This window comes from Lonchura striata, chromosome 2 (genome assembly GCF_050655825.1).
Source record: "Lonchura striata isolate lonStrDom1 chromosome 2, ASM5065582v1, whole genome shotgun sequence".
Taxonomy (NCBI): domain Eukaryota; kingdom Metazoa; phylum Chordata; class Aves; order Passeriformes; family Estrildidae; genus Lonchura; species Lonchura striata.
The window spans coordinates 5,598,243-5,626,209 of record NC_140704.1 but is presented as its reverse complement, the minus strand read 5'-3'; the positions used below and the strand labels follow the sequence as shown (position 1 = coordinate 5,626,209).

Below are 27,967 nucleotides of genomic sequence, written 5' to 3'. Positions count from 1 at the left end.
GAGATTTACCATTTCTGGATTAAAAAATGCAGACTTTTGCGCAGGCCCACCAGGAAAGGAAGAAAAAAACCCCAAAACATCTTGAGAACTCACCACCAGGTTTCCTATCACCATGACCAGCAAGAAGACGAGAAGGCACAGTGGCTGCCCAGCCACTTCCATACAGTCCCACATGGTCTCGATCCACTCTCCGCACAAAATTCGGAAGATGATGAGGAAGGAGTGGAAGAAGTCGTTCATGTGCCACCGTGGCAGATTGCCAGTCGTGCTTATCTTCTTCACATTGTCCAAGTAGCTTTTCCCAAAAAGCTGCATTCCTACCACGGCAAAAATAAAGACGATGATGGCCAGCACGAGGGTGAGGTTACCAAGGGCACCCACTGAGTTACCAATGATTTTAATGAGAGTATTTAAGGTGGGCCAGGACTTTGCCAACTTGAAGACTCGCAGCTGTGAACAGAACATAAACAACAGTGTCAGCTCACAGAAGCATCAGCCATTTCAGCCAATGAATTATTAAAGTGAGTAAAACGTGAAAGATGTTAAATGCTGCAGTGTGTGTGGTACAAGGTGATTTTAGCCATACTTCCTGTTAACCTCATTACTTCTATTAATAAAACATCAGTTGGGCTTCTCAGATGAGAATTAAGTTTTCCTAAGCTATGCTCTGCCTGGTTAGATAGACATGGTTTTAATGGCATATTCCCCCACTGGTGGGGAAAGGATGGAAGGATGAAATCTATTTCTTAGTTTTTTTCTTTCATGCTGCCTTTCTTCCTCAAAATAAACAGCTTGGCAGGCATCTGGAGGAAGGGGTTTCAGGTTTGGTCTCACAATGAGAGGAGGAATTCCTCTGTGCTTCAGAGCAAGTCTCACTCAGGTGTTATTAGCTGTTAGCTCCCAGGGTGAAAATCACCTCTGTGCCGAGGATCACGCAGTCTGTGCCAGCCCACGGCCCACTTAAGACCTATTTTAAGGATGTAAATGGTGCCTAGCCCTTGTGCTGAGTTTTCAGCTGAAGGTTTAAATTAAGACCTATTGAAGCAGGATTGCTCCAAAAACTGGAGGGAGACACTTAGGACAGTGATGGAAAATTTACTATTTTGAGCAGTGCAGAGAATTTTGGGTTAAAAAAATTCTTTTCTTCTGATAAACGTAAGCTTATTTTTCTGATCTTTAAAATTTCGAAGCCATATCATGGCCAGAATTATTAGCATGGACATCCTGGTACATGAAGTGCAACACAAATGTCAAGCTGGCAAGGAAAGTACTTTTCTGTTCCAGCATGTTGCCAGTCTCTCATTAATAGAACACCACTGTCCCCTGCTTAACAAAGGAGCTGACAGCTAAGGAGCTCCTGTGAAAGACAGATGCTATGTTATGCTGATCAGTTCTAGAAAAAAAAAAAATCTCTCTGAATAATTCAAAGACATTTTCTTTTGACAACATCTAAAAGAACAGTGGCATGTTTATAACATAATTTAGGAATAACAGCTCCTAAAACAACAAGTTATCAGCTCTTGCATTTCTTGGGCTATCAATTTTCTACTGTCTGTACTAACAGGTGTACAGGTATAAAATGGCAGATCTTTATTACAAATTGGAATTCAAATATTTTAAGTGTGCTACAAGTACCTGGCACAGCTAGAAGGAATCAAATTATGTTCTCATTTACCCTGATGTAAATCTGGAACAATTCCATTTATCCCACAGTAATTAGTGTCACATACTGTTCACCAGCTTGCAGCAATTATAGGCAGATGCATTTTTAAGAAAATACGTTGCATTCATGTCAGAGTTTATATGTAATTAAAAAAAAAAGATGGTTAAGAACAGAATAAGACCATTACCAGTCGAAAGGAGCGTAAAACAGACAGGTTTCCCATGCTGGACAAACCCAGTTCCATCAGGCTTAGAATAACAATTATGCTGTCAAAAATATTCCAGCCCTGTTGGAAATAGTAGTAGGGGTCAAGGGCAATTACTTTGAAGATCATTTCTGCTGTAAAAATCCCAGTGAAGACCTGAAGAAAGAAAATATGAAGTCAAACTAACCTTTTAAGTACAACTCCTTGCTTGTGGAGTTTCCACTCACACAGGTGAACCCGGCAGAAAGCCAGAGACATTCTACAAACAAATACTTGCTTTTTTTGTGGCTGACTCTTTATCTCTATTACAATTTTGTCTAGTCTTTTCACAATAACACCTGATATTGATGTAAACTTATAATGATATCTGACTTCAGGATCTGGATTGGGACATACAAATCCATCTCCTTCCATCATCTGAATAATCACAGTGGGGAAAAAAAAGAAAAAAAAAGGTGAAAAGGTGTCTTTTATAAAGGTTAAATCTATATATTTCAGTGGAGAAAGCTAAGTGAATGGAGAGTGTTAAGGGCTACTTAGGTTGCAGTGTAGCTGGTGTATTATCCCTTTTAATTTTGTTCTTATTATCAATAGAAGGGCAATGCATGCCTCCAGTTATTCTGAGGTTATTGCTGGCAGCCAAGACAATTAGAAACTCTAATTTGAGTCTTGGTGGGTTTGTTTTTTTTTTTTTATTTTTACAAACAGTCACAGCAATTTTCTTCTCACTGCATCTTGGGAAGACTTTGGTTATTTATGACCCAGTTCAAATGTCTTATGTTGGAGTTTCTAATTGGAACATTTTTCTTTAAAACAACATATAGATATTACCTATGAGGCAGAGGGAGCAGGGAAAGGAAGGCTGCTGATAGCAAATTCACTTTTAATAGATTCCTGTAAAGTATCCCGGAGAATCAGATTTGTACCTTTGCATGCCCTGCTTAAGTGATGTTTTAAATGCATAGTGCAATGCTACTTCAAATGACTTAAAATGCAATCAACTTAAAATGACAAAATGTGGACACCAGGTTTGTCATATACTGTTTTATTTTTATGTCACATCCTAGTACAAGCTGCCCAGAGCTTTGTGTTTCTGGAAAATTCTGGAATTTCTGAAATAGAAATGTATACCTTTGCAGAAATGGATATCTGTAAAATTAAAATACATGGTTTTCTGTGAAACAATCAACATTAATACACTTTGATGGTCAAAACAGGGGGGGCAAATCCAGAGGTCATGTACCACTAATATACAGTCAAGGAGAAATGTTTTCCTTCCAAGAAGTTGAATATTTGCAACATTAGCCCAGCAAAACTGATCAACTCTGAGCAACAGAGATGAGACATCCACTATGACATGAAAGGCAAAGAGTAAAATCATACAATTATGATATTAAAGAATAAAAATAAATTATCATAGCCTGAATTTGCAGAGTGCTTGGCTTTGCTCTGTAATGCTTCAGGAATTAATTGTTCCAAGTGGCCATTTTACACAATTCCTTATGGAAAATACCTTCTGTTTCCCCTCAGGAAAATGATCTCTTGGATTGCAGCAATACCTTGGGACAGAGCAACTTCCCATCACCGCCTCATACCAAGAACACAACAAACAACCTGTCTCATATTTCTAATTAGCAAAGAACTTCTGAGTCACAGGGGTTAGAGATACCAAAGATTCCCACTATAATGCTCAAATTTTTCCTGGGACAGAGAGCAAGACAAAACTGGATGCCTGTGAAATTGTATCCAGGGGACTGCTTTAAAAAACGACGAGACCACGCTGCACACATTATGCAACCCTCTTGCTGAGAAAATGACTCAGGAGGATCACTTTCTTTGCCTGAATCATTTTAATCAATAGCTTTCTGAGAAGGAAATGTCACAGCAAGGCAGCAAAATGTCTGAGCCTTCCTGAAGGCATCAGGTGTCGTGTGTGTACCAGCCACAAATTCCACACAGCACCTGGTCCACTGCACCTGCACAAGGGGCTGGGTGCTTCTTGTGATAAAGGCTGGAAAGAAAACAAGTAGCTTAACATCCCACTGGTGCTAAATATGACACTGCTGATGTGGAGCACTTTGTCTTAAAAAAAAAAAAAAAAACAAAAAACCCCAAACCCTTTTATCTGTCGTTTCAGCCATTTAGGCTTTAATGTTGCATAATGGTACCTCAGCTTCTAAAGGAAAACAGAAATTGAAGGAGTCTTGTTGTCTCCACTCATTTTTTAAGTGGTGGCACTGCGTGGGCAGATGAACTCTGTACACGTGCTCGACTGGCCCTGTGATCACATTTGAAAATGTTCATTCCTGTAAGGGATGCCTGCAAGTAGCAGATGCTGAATGATGGACAATCACAGCAGGAGAGCCCCAGTGACTGGCAGATCCAGAGAAAGAAAATCTATATTCCATTTTCATTCTTTCAGTTCTCTCAGAAATGAAAAAAAAAAAAAAAAAAGCCAAAAAAAAAAAAAAGCCAAAAAAAAAAGCCAAAGACCTGCCCTCTTTCATATTTCCCCTGTTTAATGCTAGCATAATCACTCAAAGAGGGCTAGATGTAATGGGAAGACAGCCAGCCAGCCAGCGTGGGGGCAGAGGGGGGGCTCCAGTCTGCAGCTCAGGGGATGCAGTCACCTGGCAGCCTGCCCTGGAGCTGGGACTCCCTTCCCTTTCACAGGGAATTGCAGAAAATGTCAATTTTCATTACAAATGACTTTGCAAAATCTTCCACAAAATGGAGTTACCTTTCTCTGACCTGCTCTGCTCACAATTAATCCAGTTATGTGCGGGTTTAGTAAAGCTGGTGAGGGTGAGCTGAGACAGGCTGGGCTCTCACAGACCCAAGCTGGGATCTCAAAGAGAAGGGGAGCCCTGAGCCATCAGCATGCTACAAAAAATGCAGGCAGACTGTTTTGCTTACTTTACACTTTAGCACAAAGAAGAGAAACAGTGCTAAGAAACCCACAGTGAGATTTTTCTTCTCTTTTCTTGGCAAAATTTTGCAAATATTTGCTCTGTAAAATTTCTCTCTCTGGGAAAAAAAAAAAAAAAAAAAAAGGTGTGTCTCTCTGCAAAATTTCCCTGTTTGCAAAAATTCCTGTCTCTACTGATTGTCTAATTTCCTGATGGCACCTGGCACAGCCCTGCTCAGCCCTGGCAGGCCTACAGGAGCTGTGTTGGCAGGAGGGAAGCCAAGGGCTAAAGTTTCACTGCCTGTGGTCTCCAAAGGGGGAAGCTGATCTGCCAAAAGCAGAGTGAGGAGCAGACACCTTGACTATCCCAAATGCCAGAGAGGGAAGTGGCAGCTTTGCCACCTGCTTTGATGGATGCAAAGGAATTTTTTCAAGTCATCTTAGAAGGCCACAAATTGTTGAGCAACAAGAAGGAATGTTGGCTGCAAAGTGAAGCTGGGTGCAGTCCTGTAAGATGATTTCCAGGCTATCCTTATCTACTGCTTTCTGCAGAGGGCAAGAGCACGGGTTTGGAGCAAGAGAGACCCAAACAGATTTCTGCTTAGCACAACACAGGGAGATTTGCCAAGACACATCAGCTGAAAAACTGGAGACAGGTCCCAAAGCCTAGGGGAATGTAGGAATCCAGAGCTTCCCTCTGGCTGCCCTGGAAGGTCTGGGACCCTGGCAGGGGTCAGGAACCCCCCTAGACAGAGCCCCCAGAGACACTGTCTGTGATCTCTGTCCATGCAAAAGAGTTTTCAATCTTACAGGATGAATTACAAGCTCTGAGTGTTTGATATAAGTAATAATTAAGTGTGGCACGGGTGCAAAAGTAAAATTTTAGGATTCTAGATGAGGGGTCCAAAGGGGGACAAGATGGAGGAAATTGGGTGTGCCTTGTCCTTTTTCTCCTTCTCCATGCCCTCCATGTTTCACTGTGGTGTTGGCATTTTTCTGTTGGTTCAGGCTGGGGACACACTGTCCAACGTAGGTGACAGATCTTGGCACGTTATTGTAAATCCAGCCCAGGGAGTTTCTGGTATTGAATGTTTGTCACATCCCACTGAGGGCAGAGCCCCACACGCTGCCCTGCAGGACAGAGCTGGGCAGGGCAGCAGAACATGTTAGAGATAAACAGAATAAACAACCTTGAAACCAGCACAGACCAATTCTGGCTTCTGCTTTGGCAATGGGGCAGAAAGACAGAGACTTTCTACAATCTCAGAATCATCAATACCTCAGATTCCGACAGGGGAATAACCTTAACCTGCCCATGGAAAGCCACAGCTAGAAATAACAAGCACCAGGGTAAAGAAAAATAAGTGTATATGTTATATCCTGTATTCTAAGACTGATACAGAATGCCTGGTTATTGCTACTCCCCACCCAAGCCTGCCAGCATGGGAGGCTTCTCACTGAAGCAGGTCTCACATCTGCAGTGTCTCTGCTCCCACCATGGTCAGGGGCTGCTCCAGTCACAGCCCTGCAGGCCACTGTTCACCTTATCCAAAAGCAAATGTCACTGCAACAGCACATTCACGGGGCTTGAAACTGTCCATTACTTTCCACTGACTTTAGAAAGAGACAAAGACAACTGGCACAGACTCCTAGGCTTTAAATACTTAAAATCAGGTGACATGAATCCAGCTTTGAGAGACTGCAGCCTCTGCAGCCTGTTACATCTAACCCTCTGTGAGTGATTAGCCTAGCATTAAACAGGGCTTTTTGAAGGTCTGCTGTGAGCTCCTCAAATGCAAACTTAGCAGCATCCACCTTCCAGATTCTCCAGATCACTTATGTTCTTGTAGGATATCTCTGCAGCAACCACTACATCTTAGGGGCAATTCCACCATGCCATGGCTAGATGGCCTGTGCCTTTTCTAATTCAGATTCTTTTACAATTAAAAGGATTCTAGACATTAAGTTTTAAAGCAGTAACACATGACAACTTTTAAACATAACTTAGAGAAAGAAACATGATTAAAGAAAAAGATTCCATTTTGAGTGCCCCCCTGGGCCACAGATTTTATCACATTGGCCTTGGAAATTCTTTTCTCCTGTCCCTGCATCTTGACTGTGGGCTGTCCCTCTGCTTTTCTTTGGACAAGTGTGGTCTCTGCTTGCTTTGCATCTCTACATCCACCTGCTCTGGTTTGCACATTAAATTTCCCCTCAAAGCATTGGCCATGCTTTGCTCCCTGTCCCCTTTGCCCCAGGGTTTTCATAGCACCCACCACATGTAGAAGATGCACTACAGGCACCTTCCAGCATAGATATCAACCATGGTCAAACACAGCTCCATTTCCCTCCAAGATCTTGACTTGCTTTTTTTTCTGTAGGTTTCTGTTTTAACATAAAAGTCACTATTAGTCACCAAGAGATGCTGCCTTATGGGTGCTTTACCAGAAATCCTGAATAAAGCTCATTAACCTTTTGCTTATCTCATTTCCTTAAACAGATATCTATCAGGAACAGCCCAAAACCATGGCTAATAAGATCAGAATATGTTAGCTTGATAAAAATAGACACTTCATTCAGCTCTCTTCAGAAAGAGGTAGCTGTGAGGACTTGCTTGACAAATGCCAAGCAATGCTGGAAGTTATCAAAATGGGACATTCCCAAGCCATGGTCAAAACTTTAAAAAGCAGGAAATCCACCCCTCAGGTGGCACTTCACTTACCAAATTGCCAATGTACAGCATGTGCTCAAACTCCTTGGTCATCTTGTAATGCTCCAGGGCCATGAAGAGCGTGTTCAGCACAATGCACAGGGTGATGGTGAGGTCGGTAAATGGGTCCATTACCACAAACTTGACAAATTTCTTGATTAAAAGCCAAAGTGGGCAGCAATCCCAAATGAGGAATTTAACAGCAAAGTGGTTCCAGCAGGGAGGACATTTCTGGTGCGATTCCTCAAGCTCTAAGTCACAAGCAGCAAAGTCACAGTCAATTCACACTGAGTTATACCACAAGAGAACACTTAAAATTACTCATTACAGAGAGGAAGGCCCACAAATTACCCCAAACTTTTTTCAAAGATAAAAATATTCCTGTCCTAACAGGCTGGCAAATTACACACATTGGGGTTTTAGCCAGTTGACCTACACTTAGCAGACAGTGACCTGTTCTGAAAGTAAAAACCTTTTAAAAGTGTCACAGGCAAAAAGTGAGAATCACACTAAATATGTGAAGTCTAGAATTATATATAGGCTTGGATTCTTACTCTATTTTCCATTTTGCTAATTTTGAATGGATAAAATACACTATCTTCATTTAACTTAGATTGGAATATGTTAATTTTCATTCCCCAGTCACATTTTCAAAGTATCTTAAGTAATACCTTTTAAAGCAGATAAGAGATGAAAGAGCTTAAATCCAAGATTTAAAGCTGATTTAAGTACTTGAGGACCAGAGTATCACTGGTTGTCAACAGAGTTTCTGTCCTTGATGTGCAATCCCAAAAGGCATTAAATATCTGATTTTTCCGAAAGGCCCACAGACAAAATCAGGGAGCACACAAGCCAGTTTCAAAACACTACTAAAAATGTGCTTTTTAAAGGTGCTCTTAAATTTTGCCTATAATACCACTTTTGCATGCTCATCTTACCTATGCACAAAAGAATTGAAATAGCTTCATAAGTATAATTTGTGTTAAATGGTGAAAAAAAAAAAGTCAAAAAAGACAGTTAATGGCTAAATGACGATGATCAGCAGAATTGCTCAATGCCTTCCTTTTCTGATTCCTTTATGGGCATGGAATGCTGTATTATGGTTTTAGTCTATATAATTAGAAGCTGCACTGATAACAGGAAAACTTCAGCCAAGGCTGTTATTTCAATCAGTTCATAAACAGCCTCCTCTCCCAAGGCAGGAAGCATTTGGGACAAGGAGAAATGGCTCCAGGCTGTGCCAGGGGAGATTCAGATTGGATACTGAGAAAAAATCTCTTCATTGAAAGAGTGGTTAAGCACAGATGGAGTCCCCATCCCTGGAAATGTTCAAAAACTGAGTGGACGTGGCACTCTGCAATATGGTTTGGTGGCACGGGGGTATTCAGTCACAGGTTGGACCTGCTGATCTTGGAGAATTTTCCCTCAGATTCTCTGATTCTTTACCCACTTTTCTTCAAAGGACAACAGAGCTGTGATATTCGGTGTCTTCCATCAAGCTTTCAAAATACCATATGGTGTCCCACCTGCACAGGTTTTGCACACAGATCTACTCTACTCTGAGATCTTTAGGAAATTAAATTCCTTTAAATTCCTCCCAAGAAATGACTTTTTCCAGCCTCCAAAGTGAGAGTTTACAGGTAACCCTATAATTATTTGAGAATAATGAATTTCAATGCAAAATCCTTTTTTTTTTTTTTTTTAAAACTTGCCTCTGAGAGCAATAAGGAGTTTAGGGCAGTCAATTCCTTAAGGATCTAATTTTCCAGGTAAATCTAGCACACATTCATCTATATTCTTATTTTTCACAACATAAGCCCCTTTAAGTCCAGGTTGCTGCTAAAAGGTTTGGTTTCACCCTCTTCAGCCTCAGCCACATGTTATTTCTCTGTCTTTTTGCCAGCTTTTGTGCTCTTCTGGGTGAGCTGGTTCTGCTTGTTGATCCAGCTGAAAACCAATCATACAAAGTGCAGGAACACAGCAAGGGAAGGAGGAGGTTATGACTTTGGCAGTGATGTGGCATTAAAAGGGTTTAAATTAATTAAGAATCCACATCCTTTCCCAGTAAACAGGATCTTTGGAAAACACAAGATTTTTTTTTTTTTTTAATATCTGCAAAATAAAAAGTTTTTTCTGCTACTGTAAAAAATGGTCAGAAAAATATATTCAGCATTGTGATGTTTTACCTCTTATTTTTAAATTTAAAAAGAAATAGGTCCTTTCTTTTCTGCAAGGCTTTGTAATGTCTGGAAAAAACAGACAGTTGTTGACTGCCCAAGAGCTAAGAGCAGAAACCAAATAAGTAAAGGGGAAGGGATTTCTTATCTGGCTGTTTCAAAGTTTGGCACAAATCTACAGCCATGAATATAGTTAAATCCTGTGATATATTTTATTCTGATCTGATGTTCCTTGTTAACAGGTATTCAATTTCAATGACTAATCAAAGTCTGGGAGTTAGGAAACCTTTGATAAGCATTTCTTCTACATAGAATCATTTAGGTTGGAAAAGACAGCTAAGATCACTGATTCCATCTGTTATCCTTTGACTGCCAAGTTCACCACTAAACCACATTCCTGAGTGCCATGTCCTCTAAGTTATCCTAGCCTGGTTGGTCACTATTTCTGTGATATAAAGGAATAGAAAAATACCATTAAATAAACAAGAAATCCACATGTCCAGGTCTTTTAAGCATTCTTAATACATTGCAAGAGAGCAAATCAGTCACAAAGCTAATTGCTAAAAACCCCACAGAAAACGAATAAAACATTTGCAGAGTACATTAAAAACTGGAATACACCAAAGCAATTATTTCCCTATTAAGAGCTCTTTATTCATTCAGACACAAATATATCTTCTGGCCACAACACCACTGAATATAACCAACAAGAGGGTAAAATACTGAGGAAGAGGAGGGGCTTTGTGGTTTCACACTGGGCAATGTCCAGTTCCTGTTTGTGAGTCCCTATCCATCAGTCACACAGAGAATTAGGCTGCAGGAGAACCCACAATTTCCCTTGCTACTGTGCTCTTGAGTGACATTTTTCTGTGCTCTTAGGTGCTGCCTCCTCTCTCATCCTTGTTTGCAGTATAGGAAACACGAGAAAGTGTAGGAAGCCCTTTCATGCTACAAGTCAAAAGACTGGGAATGTGGGGGTCTTGCTCTGAGTTGTCTTGCTCTCAATAAATTTGCAAGGGGAACATGCAAAGTTCCTGCCTATGGAAACTCAGAGGAGGAAAATGCTCCTGCACCTCAGGAGAAGAGCAGTGGAAAAAGTTGTTGAGAAATATTTGCACAGTTAAAGCCGTCCTTTGAGCACCACAATGCAGAGTCCCTCTTGTGAGAAAGACTTTGAGACTTTCCTCCCTCAGAATTTGGAGGTTCTACATGTGCCAGGCTTTCCACCAGCCCCAGTGAGATGAGACACCAGCACATGTACAGTCACCCAAAACCAGCCTGGTGCTCTGCACTCCAGGGAGCCCTGTGCACATCTAACACCAAGACAGCACTTAAAATCTTAAATCTTACAGCTCCAATTCTGATTATGTAGCACTTTCTCTGGATTTTTACAAGTCCATGGGTAAGACAAGGATTGTGTTGCCTCTGTTATAGGGGTTGCAATAACTCTCCTTAGTGCCATCTCTCAAAATTGTATCTGGGCATTTTGTGTCACTTTTTTTCCTGTCTTTTAACACAGACGTGGTTTTGAGCTGGGAAACTGAGGATGTCTCTTACCTTCCAGGGCACTGGTGATGATGCTGACAGCACTCACTGCCCTCTGCCTCTGAAAGGGCTCATCTGAGTGGTCCACTGAGGGCCGGTGGGGCATTAAAAGCTGTTTCTTGCTTGCCTCGTCCGAGGGGGAGGTCTGTTTAAAGGAACACACTGGATCAGCAGAGTAAAACCAAGGCAGATACTGGGTAGAAATTTCAAAACTGCCTAAGAATTAATTTTGTCATCTGAAGAGTCTAAAGCTCATTGACTTCTGAGTTAAAGGCATGCTGGTGGGGCACAGCTTTTGGAAATGGCACTTTGAGCAGTTTTGGAACATTTATTCTGCCCTTCGCCTTCATGTAAAGTGTGGGTGAAAATAAAGGAAGGCTTTCGATGCCAGAAGAATAGCAGTGCTGCTTTCCTATGCTCTTCACTTGTGAAAGAAGGCCTGCTTAATTACATTAATTAATCCATTATTTCTGAAATGTGTTAAGTATTTAATTATACAGCTAGAAAAGGAAAAGGGCGTGGGTAACAGCTCCATTGCAGACCTCTGATATCATACCAAGCAAACTGACTCCCCAACACATGTTTTTCCTTGTTCTGAAACACTGCCCAATCTCAGGAACATATTGTCATTGTGGTGATCTTTGGTGTTATGGATTCTGAGGCTCTGTAATTAGGGGAGAGACTTAACTTCTTTTTCTCGGGAAAAAATAAATAACCTAACCCTTGTTCTCATGTTTCTCAAGGAAAAGCATAAAAAAAATTCCCAAAGAAATCAAATACCAGAAAAACAGAACTCCCAAACTGTCTTTGTTTAATGTCTCATTTTAAATTAGTTTTTTTCTTTTTGTAGGCTTGGGTTTCTGAAGTCAGACAAAAATACAGCATAGCTGAAGACACACACTGCATTAAACACTTTATATTGTCAGCTCAGAGGAGCAAGATGTTAAGGCTTTTATTATTACAAGCTCCCACTTTATATAGAGAAAAAAATCCCACTTGGTTTACTCCTCTAGATCCCATTCAAGTGGAAAGAAAAATGGTTGAGGTGCAAGAATCTGGAAAAGCCAGGTTCGAAATCATTCTCTGTCACAGACCTCCTGGTTGAGACACTCAGTTTTTCAAAATAATTAACAGCCCCTGCCCTGGTCCTCAAGCATCTGTGAGGTCTGAGACACTGTGGAACAAGAGAGGTGTAGATGGATGGATCCTGATGGCTCTTGTGTTACAGCTCAAGGAAACAGGAAAGGAGAAGAAATCCCTACAAATGAGAACCTCTGGTTTATTTAGATATCAGAGTAGCTGCTTTAGTTTCTCCACAGACAAATGAGCTACAGGAATTAGATTCAGTCTTCTGGATCTTCTCATCACTTGGGTCTGAAATGGCCCTGACCCCCCCTGATCAGCACCTGGAATGTCAACCAAGATGTGCCAAAAAGCAGCAGCTCCACAGCTCTACTGTTGGTGCCCAGGGACATAGGATCCCTCCTCTCCACCATTCCTCTACCAAAAATGCTCTTCAAGATAGGCAGTTCCATGAGAAAAGCAATAAATAAAGGTGCTGAACCTCTATGAGCTCAATGACCTCTCCAGGGCAGGGGATATTCCCAGCAAAGGGCAAAGATATTTGGCCACTGGTTGACAAAGAAAATTATAACCAGGATGCTGGCCCAGGTCACTTCAAGTACTGCAGTTAAAAACACCAATCACTGCAAGGCCAGAGAAGAGTAAGGACTTTGAAAGCAAGCACTTAAAACATTAGCTGGGCCAGAAAATCAGTAATGCTCCAAAATGGCCTTCCCCTCCCCTCCCCCCTCAAAATGTTCTATTAAGGAAAAATTCAACTGAATCTGCTTATTGCCCATTGAGTTACTGGCAAAGTCATCTCAAAAGGAAAGTTATAATCAGAAATTCTACAAAGAGAGGCGTACACAACAAGAAAAAACTCTCCTTGGCTTAGGAGCCAGGGAATACCAGGAATGGTGCTTCAGATGCATTAGTTTGCTTGATCTCCTTCACCTCAAACACATCCAATAAAAACCAATGAAATAACAAATGTTTTATTAATGAAGAAAGCATCTACAAAATTGCATAATCATTCACAGCAGTTTGGAATACATAACAAATACATGGTACCAAAAAGAAAGAGCTAGACAGGGTGAAGGAAAACAAATTTTTAAGTAGAATACATTAAAAAATAAAGAAAAGTAAAGAAAAAGAGGAAAAACCCCAAACCACAAGTTTGTCTCTGTAAAATGAACCATAAGAAAACCTCAAATTTCAAATCTCTGTGGATTATTTCAGTCTTTTTAAGCTCTAATATCTTCCCATCCTATCTGACCTAATGCATGGGGTGCACCAGTAACATGTCATTAGACAACCTCATTCCCAAGAGTCCTTTATCTGAAAGACACCTTTTATTCACAACTGCAAAGTGGTAGAAACCCAAAGGAACATTCGGAGGTTCATTCTTCCTGTTTTTAAAACATTTATTTAACTAAACAAAGTCAAGCCCCTGTTCCCTGCCAGCCCCCTGGCACCTGGCACACAGCAGAGGACACAGAGTGTGGCAGGCAATTCCACTGGGCAAGGATTTGCCAAGAGAGCAGCAAAACCATCACGTAGTCACTTTGCCCCTTACTAGGAAGAATTTTTCCAGGAAAGAAAGTTTCCCTCCAGGTGAATTGCTTAAAATTATTAAAGCTGCTTAAGGAAGGTCATAAGATTTTTCCCTATGTAAAGAGTAGATATGTGTGGGTTTGGGTTTATATTATTATTATTTATTTTAGAATAGAGATAGCTGATAGTCACAAAAGGAACTGGCAGCTTTTGCACTGTGAGACAGAAACAATTCCAGGAACTGGACAAGCAGGCAGCATGAAGGCTATTATCACCTCTGAGAGAACACACACAGGCACAGTTGCTCATTGTACTTATATTTCTATAGAAATTAGGCATAAAATAACAGCTGTCTTCACAGTTATGCAAGGAGTCTCCCTAGGATCCAGATGAGAAATCACAATGGAGTTAAATATAGACACCTCCAGCAGGATAAGATTATTTGTGTTGCCCCCTGATTGACTGGAAATGTTCCTCCTCTGGATTAGATAAATTCTATAGAGACAAATATACTATCCAGTAATTTAAATGTAAATGAGGATGCATAACAGGGATATTTTCTTCTCACTGCCTACAGTTTTGAACTATGTCAAAATGATTATGTGAAGATAGGCTTAAACATAGCAGCATTTTTAAAGACCATTCTTGGGGACCAGGACAGGTTTCATTTTCCTTGTACACTCCAAAATTTTCCAAGCAGAAGAAGGTAGACAGGCCACACCATGAGCAATGGACCCAGTAAGGCACCAGCACAAATATTTAATGAAATTGGAGGTGGCCATAATAGAACACAGCATTAAAAAGAAACCACCTAATTTTGGGGATGTCTGACTATTTAAAGAGATGCTTAAACTAAACTAAAGCAGTTTGAAATATTTGTACCAAATCTAAGTGATTTACACTTAGGATGTACAAAAGCAAAGTTTGAAGTGAGCAGAAACCAGAGCTGTGGTGACAACTCTGTGTGACAGCATCAGAGGGAGCTTTTATCCACATAACTTATTGGAAAATTTTTGGATGACTTATTCCATTGACCTTTATTTCTGAACATGGAAACTGCTAACACTTTCCCTTTTCACCAGCAAGAAGTGAAAGAGAAAAATTTTACCTCAGGGTGATTTTAGGATCAACATGAAAATCTCAAACCAATGTGGTCAGCAAAAGCCTTTTATGCTTAGCTGAAACAAAAAGCAAGGTCTTTTTTGTTTGTTTGTTTGTTTTTATTTTAAAAATAATATCACAAAAAATAATATAATCTAAAGATACATTCCTTAATCTTTATTTCAGTCCCTTGATAAACAGCTTGGCCTCTCTCCAGGTGTTTTCCCTCCTGCCAATCTAGTAATGCTCAGAATTTCAAGTTTCCTAGAAAAGAAAGCATGAGTGTGGCCAAGAGGAAATTCAGGAACGGCCCTTTGTGCAAGAGGGTGACCCCAGGTTACTCCAGCCTTGTTGCCCATCCCAAAACCATGTCACAGGCTGCCCTGCCCTGGTCCTGGACTGATGGGAAGCTCTGGTGAGGAGGTGCCCCAGGGACTGCAAAGCAGTGGGGATCACCACCTAACAGCCTGTGCCCACTTGGAAAACACCACTCTTCAGTCCTGCATCCATTTCTCTTCCACTTCTTACCTCTGGAACAATTGTAAAGTCAGTTTAAACTAAAAATCTTGTGATTTCCCTGGAGTATACAGAAAAGGCTCCAGCTGGATTTAGGAGGCTAGAAGGGATGGTGTTTTGTGTGTTCCTTAACCCTCTAGAAGTTCTTGACAACCACAGGTGAGATTGCACTCAGCCTCATCAGAATCCATGGATAAATTGAGCTCTGGGCAAGAGCTCATGAACTAAATCAAATTCTGCTCAAGAATATCAATACCTTGTTAAGGGAGGTGTTATTCTAACCTCTTAACTAAGAAACACCAAGACACAACAGAGCAATGAAAAGCCACAAATAAATACTGCAGGATCGTGCAGAACCTTTAGGTTGTTGTGTGCCCTGAAGTTACTTACCTAATATATAGACTTTATCTAAATAAGGTAAAAGCCAAAATCCCACCCAGCAATAAGGAGTGTAAAAATGTATCATTTTTCAAAACTCTCAGTTTCAGGTCAAGACAAAAACAATTAGAATGGTCACCAAGTCCTGCTTATGTCTTATTTACACACTGGAATAGTTTGATAAAATCAGCAGCTGCACCACTTGAAGAAAGCTGATGGGAGAACAGGACATCCCTGAGTCCCCTGGATTTCCAGAAGAGTGACCAGGACTTGCCATGGGTTTCCTGGGACAAGGTCCCTGCACCCCTCAGACGTGACCACCTGTCGATCTTCCCCTCCAGCTGATGACTGCTGGACCCAGACCTGGTTTTGAGAAGGGATTTTGCAGACCACACTTCCATATTTCGCTACTTTGCTCTTCCCATGACCACTGGAGGCTCTCTGGCTGGAGCCCTCCTGGCACTGAACCCTCTGTGCAGCTCCCCAAAATGCTCCTTGTGGGAACTCATTTGTGGCATGGGGACACCCATGGGTGTAGCAAAGTGTGCAGAGATGCCTGGGCTCCCTGTAGAGAGTAGGATGTCCCTCTCTTGCTCAGGCTGTGCACTGAAGCCCCTGGGGACTTTCAGGACTACTTTGATGCAGATGAGCCCATGGGCAAGTGGCTGCTCAGCATGGACCATGCTGACCATGGTCAGCAAACCTGATGGCCATCAAGATTCCCCAGCTGATGAGACTGATGGGCCCTAGCACCTAAAATCCTCCCTTTTTCCTCAGCTGGATTTAGGAATTAGGGAGAGGAGATGGACAGTGCAGACACACTTGGTTTCTTATGGAAACCCGCTCATCCATTTGTGCCAAGCATTCAAGGCCATCTGAAGAGCATTCGAAACTGGATTTTTTATCTTATGTGCTTTTCTGCAGCTAAGTGCCAGGATGTCACTCCTCTGAGTCACCAGCCTGAATAGTGGGATAAACTGCTGCAGCCACTTCTCTTTTGGGAGAGGGCAGCTGAACTGCACAGATGTTTCCCGTGTCAGCTCAGCTGCCACCTGCAGCCATTCCTGTGGGGAAATGGCCCTTGGCTAGGACTGGGCACAGTTGCAATGACACAAAGGCCTGGAAGTTGTTCCTTGTGGTCCCAACCCAACCACTTTGCCTGGGGTAAACTGTTCAGGGTGAATATTGCTAAAGCTGATCAGGCTAAAATGCTCAAAAGTGGTTAATGACTGTGCTTTTCTGGAGGAACCTGAGGAGGATCCACTTTGGAATAATTTGTGACAGCTATGGGCTAAGTCACTATTTGTGACTGAAGGCCTAGAGGTTGAAAATGCAAAACCAGAGATGGTCAGACCTTGTTTGATGTTTTCTCTGTCTTTTAAATCAGAAGTGCTCCTCCAAGCTTTCCCCAAATCAGAATTCAGTGATCTCCCCTCTTCAGTAGCAATCTAATGGGTCTGTGTTATGTTCAACTGATACTACTCAGCATCACGAAGTGACCTAAAAAAGTGCATCTTCAAAAATCTAATGGTGTAAATTGTGGTTTTTTTTCCAGCTCCATCTACCCAGGTGCTCCATTTACATGAGCAAAGGCACAGTTACACCTCGGGAAGCTGCAAGTCAGGGCTTAAGCCACGTTACAGTGATGCATTTTAATGGACTGTCCCTTCATTTCTTGCTCATGAAAGGTACAACAGATAGTCCAAGTGGGTTCTTTTCCACCACGGGCTCACACTTGCTCAAAATACATAACAGCAGAAGGGTCAGAGAGGTTGATGAGGTAACTGCAACATCTTTCTTCTACCTTCCCCAAACATATCAAGAGATTATAAAAAGAAACCAGAGCAGCTAGCAAAGAACAAATTCACCTACAAATTTTAACACAAAAAAGGTGAGAATCATCAAATGCAAAGCCAAGAAACATGCTTGATTTATCTCCAAGCACGCTGAGGGGTCAGATTTGCTATTTCCTTCTGCCTGAGCCACAGCTGAGGCTGCATGTTTGTGCCCAGTGCTTATGGCTCCTGCAGTGAATACATCTGTACAGCAATGGGCCCCTTGCCAATCAGCCTTTAACTCCAGCTTACATCTTCTGGATAGATTAGATACCAAACCTGTTTTGCAAAAGACACAACATCCTTCACATTGCACCACTGGATGAGCATCTCTCACTGTAGTGCCTGGGTGTTATTTCCTAGATGGTCAGGGAGCCACCAAGTGAGCTCACCCACCCCGGCCATTCCATTTCCAACATCCATTTATTCAAAAGGCAGGAAGCCGACAAATGAAAATAAATGCCAGCAGAGCTCAGAGCCTCCCTGTCACCTCAGGACCCAATCCTGTAAAACACTGATATTTTCTGTGAAGGGTTGAGTGCTCTTGTGCTTTGCTAAGCTTTTTCTGACAGCTGGGACAGCCTCAGCAGCCTGCAGAGCTGCTTTCCTCACAGAGAAAAGGGGACATCCTCTTCTCATCTACTGAGGTCTTTTAACTTTGGTTCAGATTTTTTTTTTTTGTAACAGATGCACAAATTTTCTTCTCCAGCTCCTTTAATACACACTTTTTTTTTTTTTTTTCACAAAGACAAATCCAGTAAAACTTCCATATCTACAAACAGCATTTCTGTTTCTCAGCTGTTTATAGAATTGTCTCAGGACTGATCATCCTTGTCCACAGAGAGTAAAAGTGGGATTACCAAAGTCCTAAATGAAGGGAGATGTGAACATCTGAAAAAGCACCAACAGTCTCAAAACTGTCAACAAAACAGATAATTCTCACACCAACCAGTTTCCCACATGTAGCATGGCCCCTTCTCTCATGGGTGGTGTGAGAATCTATTTGCAGAACTACAGGGAATGCCCAGAGAGGTGAGGAAAAAAAATTTAGTCCAAACCCTGAAAGGAATAAAGCTGCTTGGCTCGAGAGAAAAAAAATGCTTCTCAATTTACTGATAATCTGACACCACTGGCTGGGATCCATCACACTCACCTTTCTCTTTAGGAGATACCTTGCTTAATTCATGTTATAATCACATTTGCTTTTTTCACCCCACAAACATAACCTGGTTTTGGCACCTTGTTACTCTGAGTGGGCTTTATCTCACCTAACTTAAGACTTGTGGTTAAAGTGAACAGCAAAAGGCATTTCCAAGGAGAGAGATTAATTCTGGTCTGTTTTGATCCCTAAAATGAAATGAATCCTGCCCACACTGACTGTAGTAGTGACCTCCATCATTTAGAAGATTGTGAGAGTGATGAGCTTCAATGCATATTATCTACATAAGAAAAGATAAATTCCCACTATCTCAAACTAGCAACCTGTCCAGATTGCTCTGCCTGTGTAGCAGCTATTTCCAAAAACACCATCTCATGGTGCTGCTCTGCAACAAAAATGCTGGCAATCTGCAAAAGGGCTGAAATCTGTTGAACATCTGCTCATATTTCCTGTATGTTATTTGAACTGGATGCTAAACCTTTCTGGGAACTACCTTTGGACTGAAGGAACAGCCCTCCTCAAGTAGCCCAAGTGAAGACTAGAGGTCAGATGCAAACAGAGACCAAACAGCAAGAGAAAACAGAGTCTCAAGATGGCAAGATTCACGGAATCATTTAAAACCCATAATTTTCTATCCACCAGACAATGTCAAATATTCAAAAGTCAAAAGAAATCAAGTTTAAAACTGTCCCTTCAAGAAAAGAAAGTCTCTGTCAAACTCAAGATTTAGGTATTTGCCTCGTGACAGATCTGAAGAGAAAATCTCACCAGAAGGCATGAACCTCCCTGATGAGGCACTAGGCACATATTTCTCTGTGAATTAACTCATTGTCTTCCCACCTGACTGGAATGGTGGGTCTGGGTTTCTCACTGTAGACTCCATATGGTGCAAATAAATTACAGCAATCTCCAACAACATTTAGAAGGAAACGAGAGCGCGAATCACATACAAAAGGTTTAAAGTACTCACCAGGTTGCCTGTCCCAGGCTTTTCCATAATAACTGGGGGGAGCAGTAACCCTGCAGGAGAAGTAGGGTCTGGGTTGAGTGCCCCGGTGCCTCCTCCTATCAGGGAAACCACACCATTGCAATCCACTGAGCTGTTCCTTTTGCCCGTCTGGGTGTAGTTGGGAGTAGTAGGGTGAGAACTATGGCTCACTTGACTTTGCACGCTTGGACGCCTCCCAGATCTTGGAATTAAGAGAGAGCCCCGGTGGCTTTCATTTTCCCCAGCGATGCTGATCTCATCATCGGCAAAATCTGTCTCGGAGCAAGTGTCTCTGCCACGGAGTCGGAAACTGAAAACGCTTCCGTGGCTGGTTCTGCGCTTCACCAAGTTTGCACTGGGACCATAACTAATGCCAAGGAGAGTCTGGAAACCCCCAGAAAGGAAAAAGGGGAAAGAGAAACAACATTTTGCAACACGTTTTCAGGAGCGAGGAAGTTCTGGGGGAGAGCAGTAAGTTCCATTTTAAACCAAGCGCTTCAGAGAAAGAGAAGCTTAATTACAGGTATTCAGGCTCCGCAAAGTTAAGAGGTTGGACAGTCATTCCTAGCCTTTAGGCATTTGTCTAACACTTGACAATTAAAGATGTACTGAAATAGGAAGGGACAAGGTGGCATTCAGCTCTCAGTGCGATACTTCCTTTGCTTCTACTCCCCCCCATGGGACAAGTGCCAGAGGACCTGGGAGGGCAGCACAAGGAGTGGAAGACAGGAGCAGGGAAGGGGATCCAGCTCCAATCTACTGCATCATCACACATCTTCATTACAGCTAGGGAAGGAACAGTGCAGTGGGAGAAGAATAGATAAAGAAATAGGGCAGGAAATGAACTGCAGGGAAAATGAGAAGAAGAGGGAAGAAGAAGCAGCAGAATACGACGGAAGAAGGTGATAAAAGAAAAAGAAAAAAAACCAAAAAACAAACCAAGAGCAAGAAGAGGGATATGGTTTATTAGTTTGTAAAATGATTATCTCAGTGCACATGGCTGCTTAAGGGCTAGGTAACCTCAGTACACAGCAGTCTCCCTCACTTAAATATCAGCCTTGACGATCCTCTCTGACGTCAGTTAGTGAGACTGCAACTCTGCCAGAGCATCAGCAAGATGTAGCCAAGGACTAAACACACCTAAAATCCGGCAGAGCAAAAGGGATCTTCAGAAAATGTCTAAGGAATTCAAGTCTACCCCTTCGTCTTTTTTCTAAAGAGGAAATTACTCGAGTAAGAGCATTTAGGCAGAACATATTTTTGAATTTATGCCTGCACAGAATTTCCAGCTTTGTGGAGTTGCGTTATGTATATGTTTTATTATCCCTGTATTATGTATTGGTTTATTCCTTTGTACCCCCGTGTGCAACTGGGCGGGAGCGCGGCACAGCTTCTTCAGAACTTTCCCATGAGCCAAGTATCTATGAAGAGAGGTCAGACTGCCACAGCACCCACAAACCAGACAAATCAAATGAAGCCTGATTTTATTTTGTGCTGTAGCTTACACCACTGAGTTATGTAATGATGCCATTTAGTGACACTGGTACATGGAGGAGTACAAAACCCAGGCTCTTTCTAACTAAAAACAGAGCTTTTGCATTGCTACCAAATTTCAGCTGGTCAGAAATCCATGCCTGGGTTTCCATGGCACAGTCATTGAGATTGATTTCTGATGGCAACACACTTCCAGCTGCTAAGATAGCATCTGAATGATGACTCAGCCTTATTCCCTCCAACCATGCCAGACACAGCCTTGCAGAGAAGATTTACTATCAGCTTTGAAATGTGTCTCCCATGCTTCTCATGCATATGACATCCAGGGGCAAAAAGTGAAAACAAGGAATATTAATCTGAGAAATAAACTGGAAATGCACAGCTCCAATCCACGGTGCTTGGGGCACGTGGTGTCCTGAAACCCATCCAGAATGAAGCTAAAGAGCAATTCTGGGTTTAGAAAAGGTGCAATTTGATATGCAACCCTCTTGACCAATGAGACAACAACATTAACAATTGGATTAAAAAATGCATGTCATCTACAGAAATCCAGCTCTGGGTAAATTTTGTGAGCTGAGGAGTCATTAATTGGTCACATTTACTTACACCACTTACATGTCTTCTATGAGCTTTTTATGGCTGCCAAGTATCCCTAAATTCACTGACAACAAAATAGAAAATGACTTAGCCCATTACATGGCTATTCAAAACAACAAAACAAACTGATTTAAACTTTGCCCTCAGTTAAACAAAGATAAATTATCTGGAGCTATTTATGATCCCTTGATACATACAGCATGGGCAGATTCATATTCATGCATGTCAGGAACATTTACATAAAATCTTATTTAATAACACTGTCACTCTGTTTTTCTTCCCTGCAATAGAAAGTAGAAACAAGTGCCACAAAGTTTTGACTTGGAGGCAACTAGCAAAAGACTATAAAAATGTTAATAATGTCTTTGTATAATATTTAAAAAGCCCTCAGAGACAAGTTTCCTCCTTTTCTCCTCCTCTCTTTTTATTTCAAGCCTTGTAAGTTTCTACTAAGATATTTTTTTATCTCTAGTAGGGATAGGATAGATATCATCAAATGAATGAAAGAAAATAAACCAGATCGAGGGTAATCTTGAGGCAAAAAAAAAAGGAAAAAAATGGAAAAAAATTGAAAAAACTAGGTTTATAAAAATGTTTAATGGGCATTTTAAATTCATTAAAAAAATAAAGCGGTAATATGTTTCCTTCCACTGTTCTAGCACAGACTTTATGTTGTATCTGCTATGTTAATATCAGTTAAGATATTAAATACCTGTTTCTTCTGAAAGTTTCAATTTAAATTGCCTTGCTCAGACTTGGCCTGTCCAGGAAAGTACAGTGTGGAACAAGTGATGTTTCAGACTGTGGCTTACCATCCTCCTTTGACCATCATCATAGTCAGATGATTTGGGATTCCTTTGGTCCTCTCCATATTCATCTGCCCCCAAAGATTTCTTTTTCTTTCTCTTATTTCTTCTTTCTTTTGCACTTTTAGGTGACATTTCCAATGAGCTGAGTGACATTGAATCAATTCCTTTAGCTGCTAGTGCCTAAATCAGAAGATTATAGAAGGTATAAATATTGTTATTTCAGGATTTCAGTGAAAACTACTGCCGCTCAGAAATTACTTTTCATTTTAAATTTTAATGTTGTATAGGAGAGATATTAAAAAAATCTGGAGATAAAGAATATAAAACTTAGGAATGGCTGAATAAAAGGATGTTTTTTATGTGGGGGTTCCCACACAAGAGTGTTTGACATATCATGAAGGAACAGCCTGTGTGCACAGCCGTGGAGTAACATTTCTGGTGCCAGGCAAAAAAAAATCTCAGGTTGGGGAACCTCGGATTAAAGTTCCCCTGGACTGCAGCCCCGTGAAGGGCTGGAGAGGAGGGCAGCCCAGCTGGCTGCTGGGATTTTCCCTCCCCTGCACAGAGGGATGCCAGGAGCAGCAGGCAGCTCAGCTGGCACGTTTCTGTAAACACTTATCCCAATGGCAGCACAGGCAGCTGCGACCAGAGATGCAAAGAAAGAGCCATGGGCTGAACTGGAGATAAGGTGGCCTTTGCTGTACCATGTGCCTCCATGCTGTGCTGGCTATCTGCTGGGATCTCTGCAGGAGCAGGCAGATAACACACCAGCTGCTGGGAGCCCAGCAGGAGCCCAATTCCAAAGCCTGAGCACCAAAACCACAGCCCAGGGAGGAAACGAGCAGCCAGGAGGAAGGATCGACAGGAGCTGGCAGAGCTGGGGCCCAGGCAGGAGGAGTGAGGGGACTCTGGGCACAAGGCTCAGGTTTGGAGGTGCTGGAGGTGCTGGAGAACCAGTGGTGGCCACATCGGTGGCCTGGAGACCAGCCCAAAGCAGAGCCCCCAGCTGAAACACGTGAAGAGAGTGAATTGTTAAAAAAAGCCTCTCCTGGTTCCCCAGAACAGGAGAAACAGATGAATCCTCAGTGCTATTGTCTGCAAGCCACTAGAATCAAACAGGCAATCATGTCTCCACTGCAAAATACTCCCTTCCTCCCACAGGCATCAGTCCAAGGAAAGTGAAGGCACTTAACAGCCGTGTAAAGAATCAATCATGTATTTCAAGGAGTAGCAGTAGCTCTATCAGGCTGAGAGCACAACAAAACTTAATTCCTGTGGGAAATATCTTTCATAAGCAAGCTGCTTAGAGCAGAGAGGAGGAGGGCTCAGACACTGGTCTAGGTTGTTTTGGTTGGTTTCTTGTTTTTTTTTTTTTTTTTGTTTTGTTTTTTTTTTTTTGTTTGTTTTTTTTTTTTTTGAGTCAATTGATTTAATTGCAATGCTGAAGTGCTTTCTCTTCATAAAGATTTGGCAAGTCTTTTGGTGTTAAGCTCAGATTTAGGAATGTGTTAGACCAATTGTATAAATTGACTGATAGTCCCCAAGCAGGTCTATCAATTATATTTCTGCTCCCTTTATGCTGCACATTATAAAAGCTGGACTGAACAGTTTGGGTTTTCCTTTTTGATTGTTGTCATAATTTGTTCATCTAGAAAATATTGCAGGTTGTGTACTAATCATGCTGCACTCATACTGCAAAATAAGCTAATTTTTAGTTTCTTATCATTTTCATACCTATTGCTTGAATTGTTTCTGCAGTCAATACCTCTCTCAGATATTGAAAAAGCATTTGGGCTGAATTGCTCTTCATGGCATGGAGGACCATAGAAGCACAGAACAGCTTGTGTTGGAAGGGAGCTTATAGCTCATCCAACCCTGCTGCCATGGGCAGGGACATCTTACCAGCTTCCTCTGTGCCCCATCCAGCCTGGGCTTGAGGATGTCCCCATGTCCTGCCTATCCACCCATTTGGGTTCTGTTTGGGTTCCTGTGGTTGCACCATGTCCTGTTCCTCAGGCACTGCAGCCTTAACCCTCTGCAACAACTCCAGGGGCAGGAAAGATGTGTGGAACCAGGCACACCTGGCAAGGACATGTGGTGGCTGAAGGATAGGAGGAAACCTTAGTTCACATGAGCCCTGATATGAGGATTATGCAAAAGAGAGCTCTTGAGGCAAGAACTTAGTGGTACAGTGAGAAAGTAAAAACCAAAATCTTGACTGAGGTTTGGAGAACCAGACTAAAACTGAGTAGCTCTGACTGGGGTGAGATATCTCAGTAGGACATCTGAAAGCTCCATGGTGCAGCCACCCAATTCCCTTTCCTGAGCTTCTTCTTCCAAATGTCTGCTTTGAAATGCCAGGAGTTGATTTGCGGAATTACTGAACTTCATTAGTGAACATCACAGACACAAATCACTCCACTCCTCAACTTCCTTCCCATAAAACCAGGATAATACTCCAGGAGTACTGCAACCAGAAAGGAGCATTTTTGAAGCACATGGAGTCTGAGCAGTGGCAAGAGGCTCTGAAAAACCTTGGAGGAAATTAGTCACTTTTTCTTCCAAGCAGGCTTTGACTGCCTGAGCTGGGAATTCTGCTCGAGCTGGCCTAAGGCAACAGAACAAAGGATGAGAAAGCAAAGAGCTGCTCTCAAGTCATGCACTGTCCACCCTTTGCACTGCACAGGGAAGATGAGAAATGCCTGGCTGAAGAAATGACTCTATTACAAAGCATACAAACAAATGGGAAAAATTCAGATTTTCAGGGGCAACCTTGTTTTTTGACACATTATGCTTTCTGGGCTTAATGTTCCTTTTCTTTTGTATACACAGGCTTAATTGAAATCAAAGCCTTCAAAATGAAATTCTTAAATATCTTTAATTATAGTTGGGGCTACCAAAGTTGACTGTTATTAGGAAGAGCTCAGCTGGAGCCAATACACATGAAAATTTGTACAAAATAGGTACGAGCTGGAACTCAGTTTGTTCCCTTAGGTTATGGCAGAGTTACTCTGTTCAAAGTGGCTGTATATGGACTAAATTGCATTTACCTATTACTTAAACTATCAAAGAGGATCTTTAAAAGGACTTAAATGATTCATAAGCCACTACTAGCACTTTGTCAAGAGTGAATTGCATTTTCTATTTTCTTTCCAAGGATTTAAATGGGCTTTGGATTAGGCCCTGAAGCCAAATGTACCAAAAAGAAAATTATGTATATTAGTTTATATTGTGTTTCAAGGATTTATTTCTCTGAACTACAGTGCTATGTGTTATTTCAGACTAATTTTCTTATTGTCTTCTTGTTCACAGCACCTAAAATGTTCTCTTCTGCTGTTTAATAAAAGCTTTCTACCCCACACAAACCACATGCAAATTAAATACTGTTATTAAGGCTATAAGGCTACATCAACCATTTGGCCTCCCTGGTTTGTTTAAATTTATGACATAACATTAAATCCATACCCTTTGCATAATTTGCAGATCTTAACCTCAAGGTCTGCCTGTTTACTTTTCCAGGAATGAAGCTGTATGTTCTTCAAAGAGGTTAATCTGCAACTTTACCTTGATTATCAAACAATTGGATTTACAGCAGGTTGAGAAAGACAGTGAAGAAACAATGAATGCTAAAGGGGTGGTGGAAGGAGGTCTAGCTGGGGCTCTTGCTGAGCTACCAAAATAGCTGGGTTGTGCTCAAATGCAGATGTTGTTTTGCCATCATTAAAACATCTCACATGCTAAACTATATTCAATTTCTCTGCTGGCATACGTGACATGGTTAAAACAGTACACTTCTGGATATGAAAACCCCAAATGGCCCCACTCCTAAGAGGGAGGACTGTAATTTTTCTTTCACACACAAAAAAAGTTGCAATAACTTTGTCCAGTACAATAAACATAAAAGTGCTTTCAAGCAAACTCTTACTTTGTTTATCACACAAATGTAAAATAAAGAGGACGTGGATCCCAAGGTAACATTTGTTCAAGTCACTCAAGGCTAATCATGTCACATAATTCACTGACCTCCTGCTCTTTCTTCAACATCTCCATGGCTTCCCGGAACTTTCTTTCCTTCTCCTCTGTTTCAGCAATCGTGGCTTGGTTCTGCTCCTCATATGCCATGGCCACAACAGCCAGAATCAGGTTGATCAGGTAAAATGAGCCCAGAAAGATGACCAGCATGAAAAAAAGCATGTAGATCTTCCCAGCAGATCTGAGAGTCTGTACGTGCAAAAGTAAAATTAACAAAGCTTTACCATGTTTTTAAAAAGAAAAAAAAATAAAGAGAGGAAGGGGTTTATTTTAAAATTAGGTTTATAATATAATTGAATTCAGCCTTTGTTAATAGTTCAAACAGAAAGCCTTTGATGAGAAATGACAACCACATACAAGGAAATAATCTCCTCACCAATAAATTTTTATACCTTAATCAAAAATTGTGTGCCTTGCAGTGAATTAATTTATAAAAGAATATTGCTTTCAATGCTTTCCTCTCGTACCAAATATCTCTGCTGGTTTTATTTTAGAATAGATATTAGAGTCAGTTGCAGTGAAAAATTCCCCCACAGTTCAATCTAGTTTTGTCTAGTGTGTAGAAACCATCCAAGTGGGATTCATGTTGGATCCCTTCAGATATCTACAATCCAGATCCTTTTTCAGGGAGAAAAATACATGTTTAGGGTGCAACTCACCCAAATATCATTGAGACATCGGTGTCAGGACAAGAAGAACAAACCTTGGGCTCTGTTGAATGTATCCCCTGGTTCTTCAACAGATGTTTTGGCATAATCAAAATTTAGGGGGACAGCTTATGTGTAACAGATATGTAACAGATATGCCCCATGCTCAGTGAGTTGATACTACTGACAGAAAACACTGTGTGATAGTATAAGGTCAAATAATAAAATGGAGTGATGTTCACCCTTATTGGCCATGACAGGTTATGTCTTCCAGAGCTGTACACGTAGTTCTTTGTCAAGCAAGTGAATACAGCTGTTCAAAGGATCTTCAGTTTCCTTGTTTTACATTTTCCTGAAGTGAAATTGCATAACTGGCTGTATGTGAAGCTGAAATCCCCCAAATCTTCAGCAATGTTTACCTCAGCACCTTCAGAGTAGTTCTGGCAAAGTCATCCCCTGATTTCCATATGATCACCTTCCAGTTTTGGCAGGTTTGAGATGCAGCAGTGGCTTCATGGACAGAGAATGTAATTCAGTACCAAGCTGGCAGATGTAGTTCTTTGGGGTTTGCACACATTTCAGGAAAT

The 27,967-nt window shown here is 41.5% G+C and overlaps 1 protein-coding gene across 1 annotated transcript in view; it reads right to left on the bottom strand.

Annotated features, from left to right (window-relative positions):
- LOC110484562 (sodium channel protein type 5 subunit alpha) overlaps positions 1–27,967 on the bottom strand; it is a 214,478-nt gene that overhangs the window by 94,389 nt on the left and 92,122 nt on the right. The window contains exons 10-16 of the mRNA XM_085563330.1: positions 26,725–26,922; positions 22,705–22,881; positions 19,784–20,185; positions 11,221–11,353; positions 7,499–7,737; positions 1,851–2,024; positions 94–450 (exon numbers count right to left, since the gene is read on the bottom strand). Coding sequence (XP_085419456.1) covers positions 94–450; positions 1,851–2,024; positions 7,499–7,737; positions 11,221–11,353; positions 19,784–20,185; positions 22,705–22,881; positions 26,725–26,922 — 1,680 coding nt within the window. The remainder of the gene's footprint in view (positions 1–93; positions 451–1,850; positions 2,025–7,498; positions 7,738–11,220; positions 11,354–19,783; positions 20,186–22,704; positions 22,882–26,724; positions 26,923–27,967) is intronic.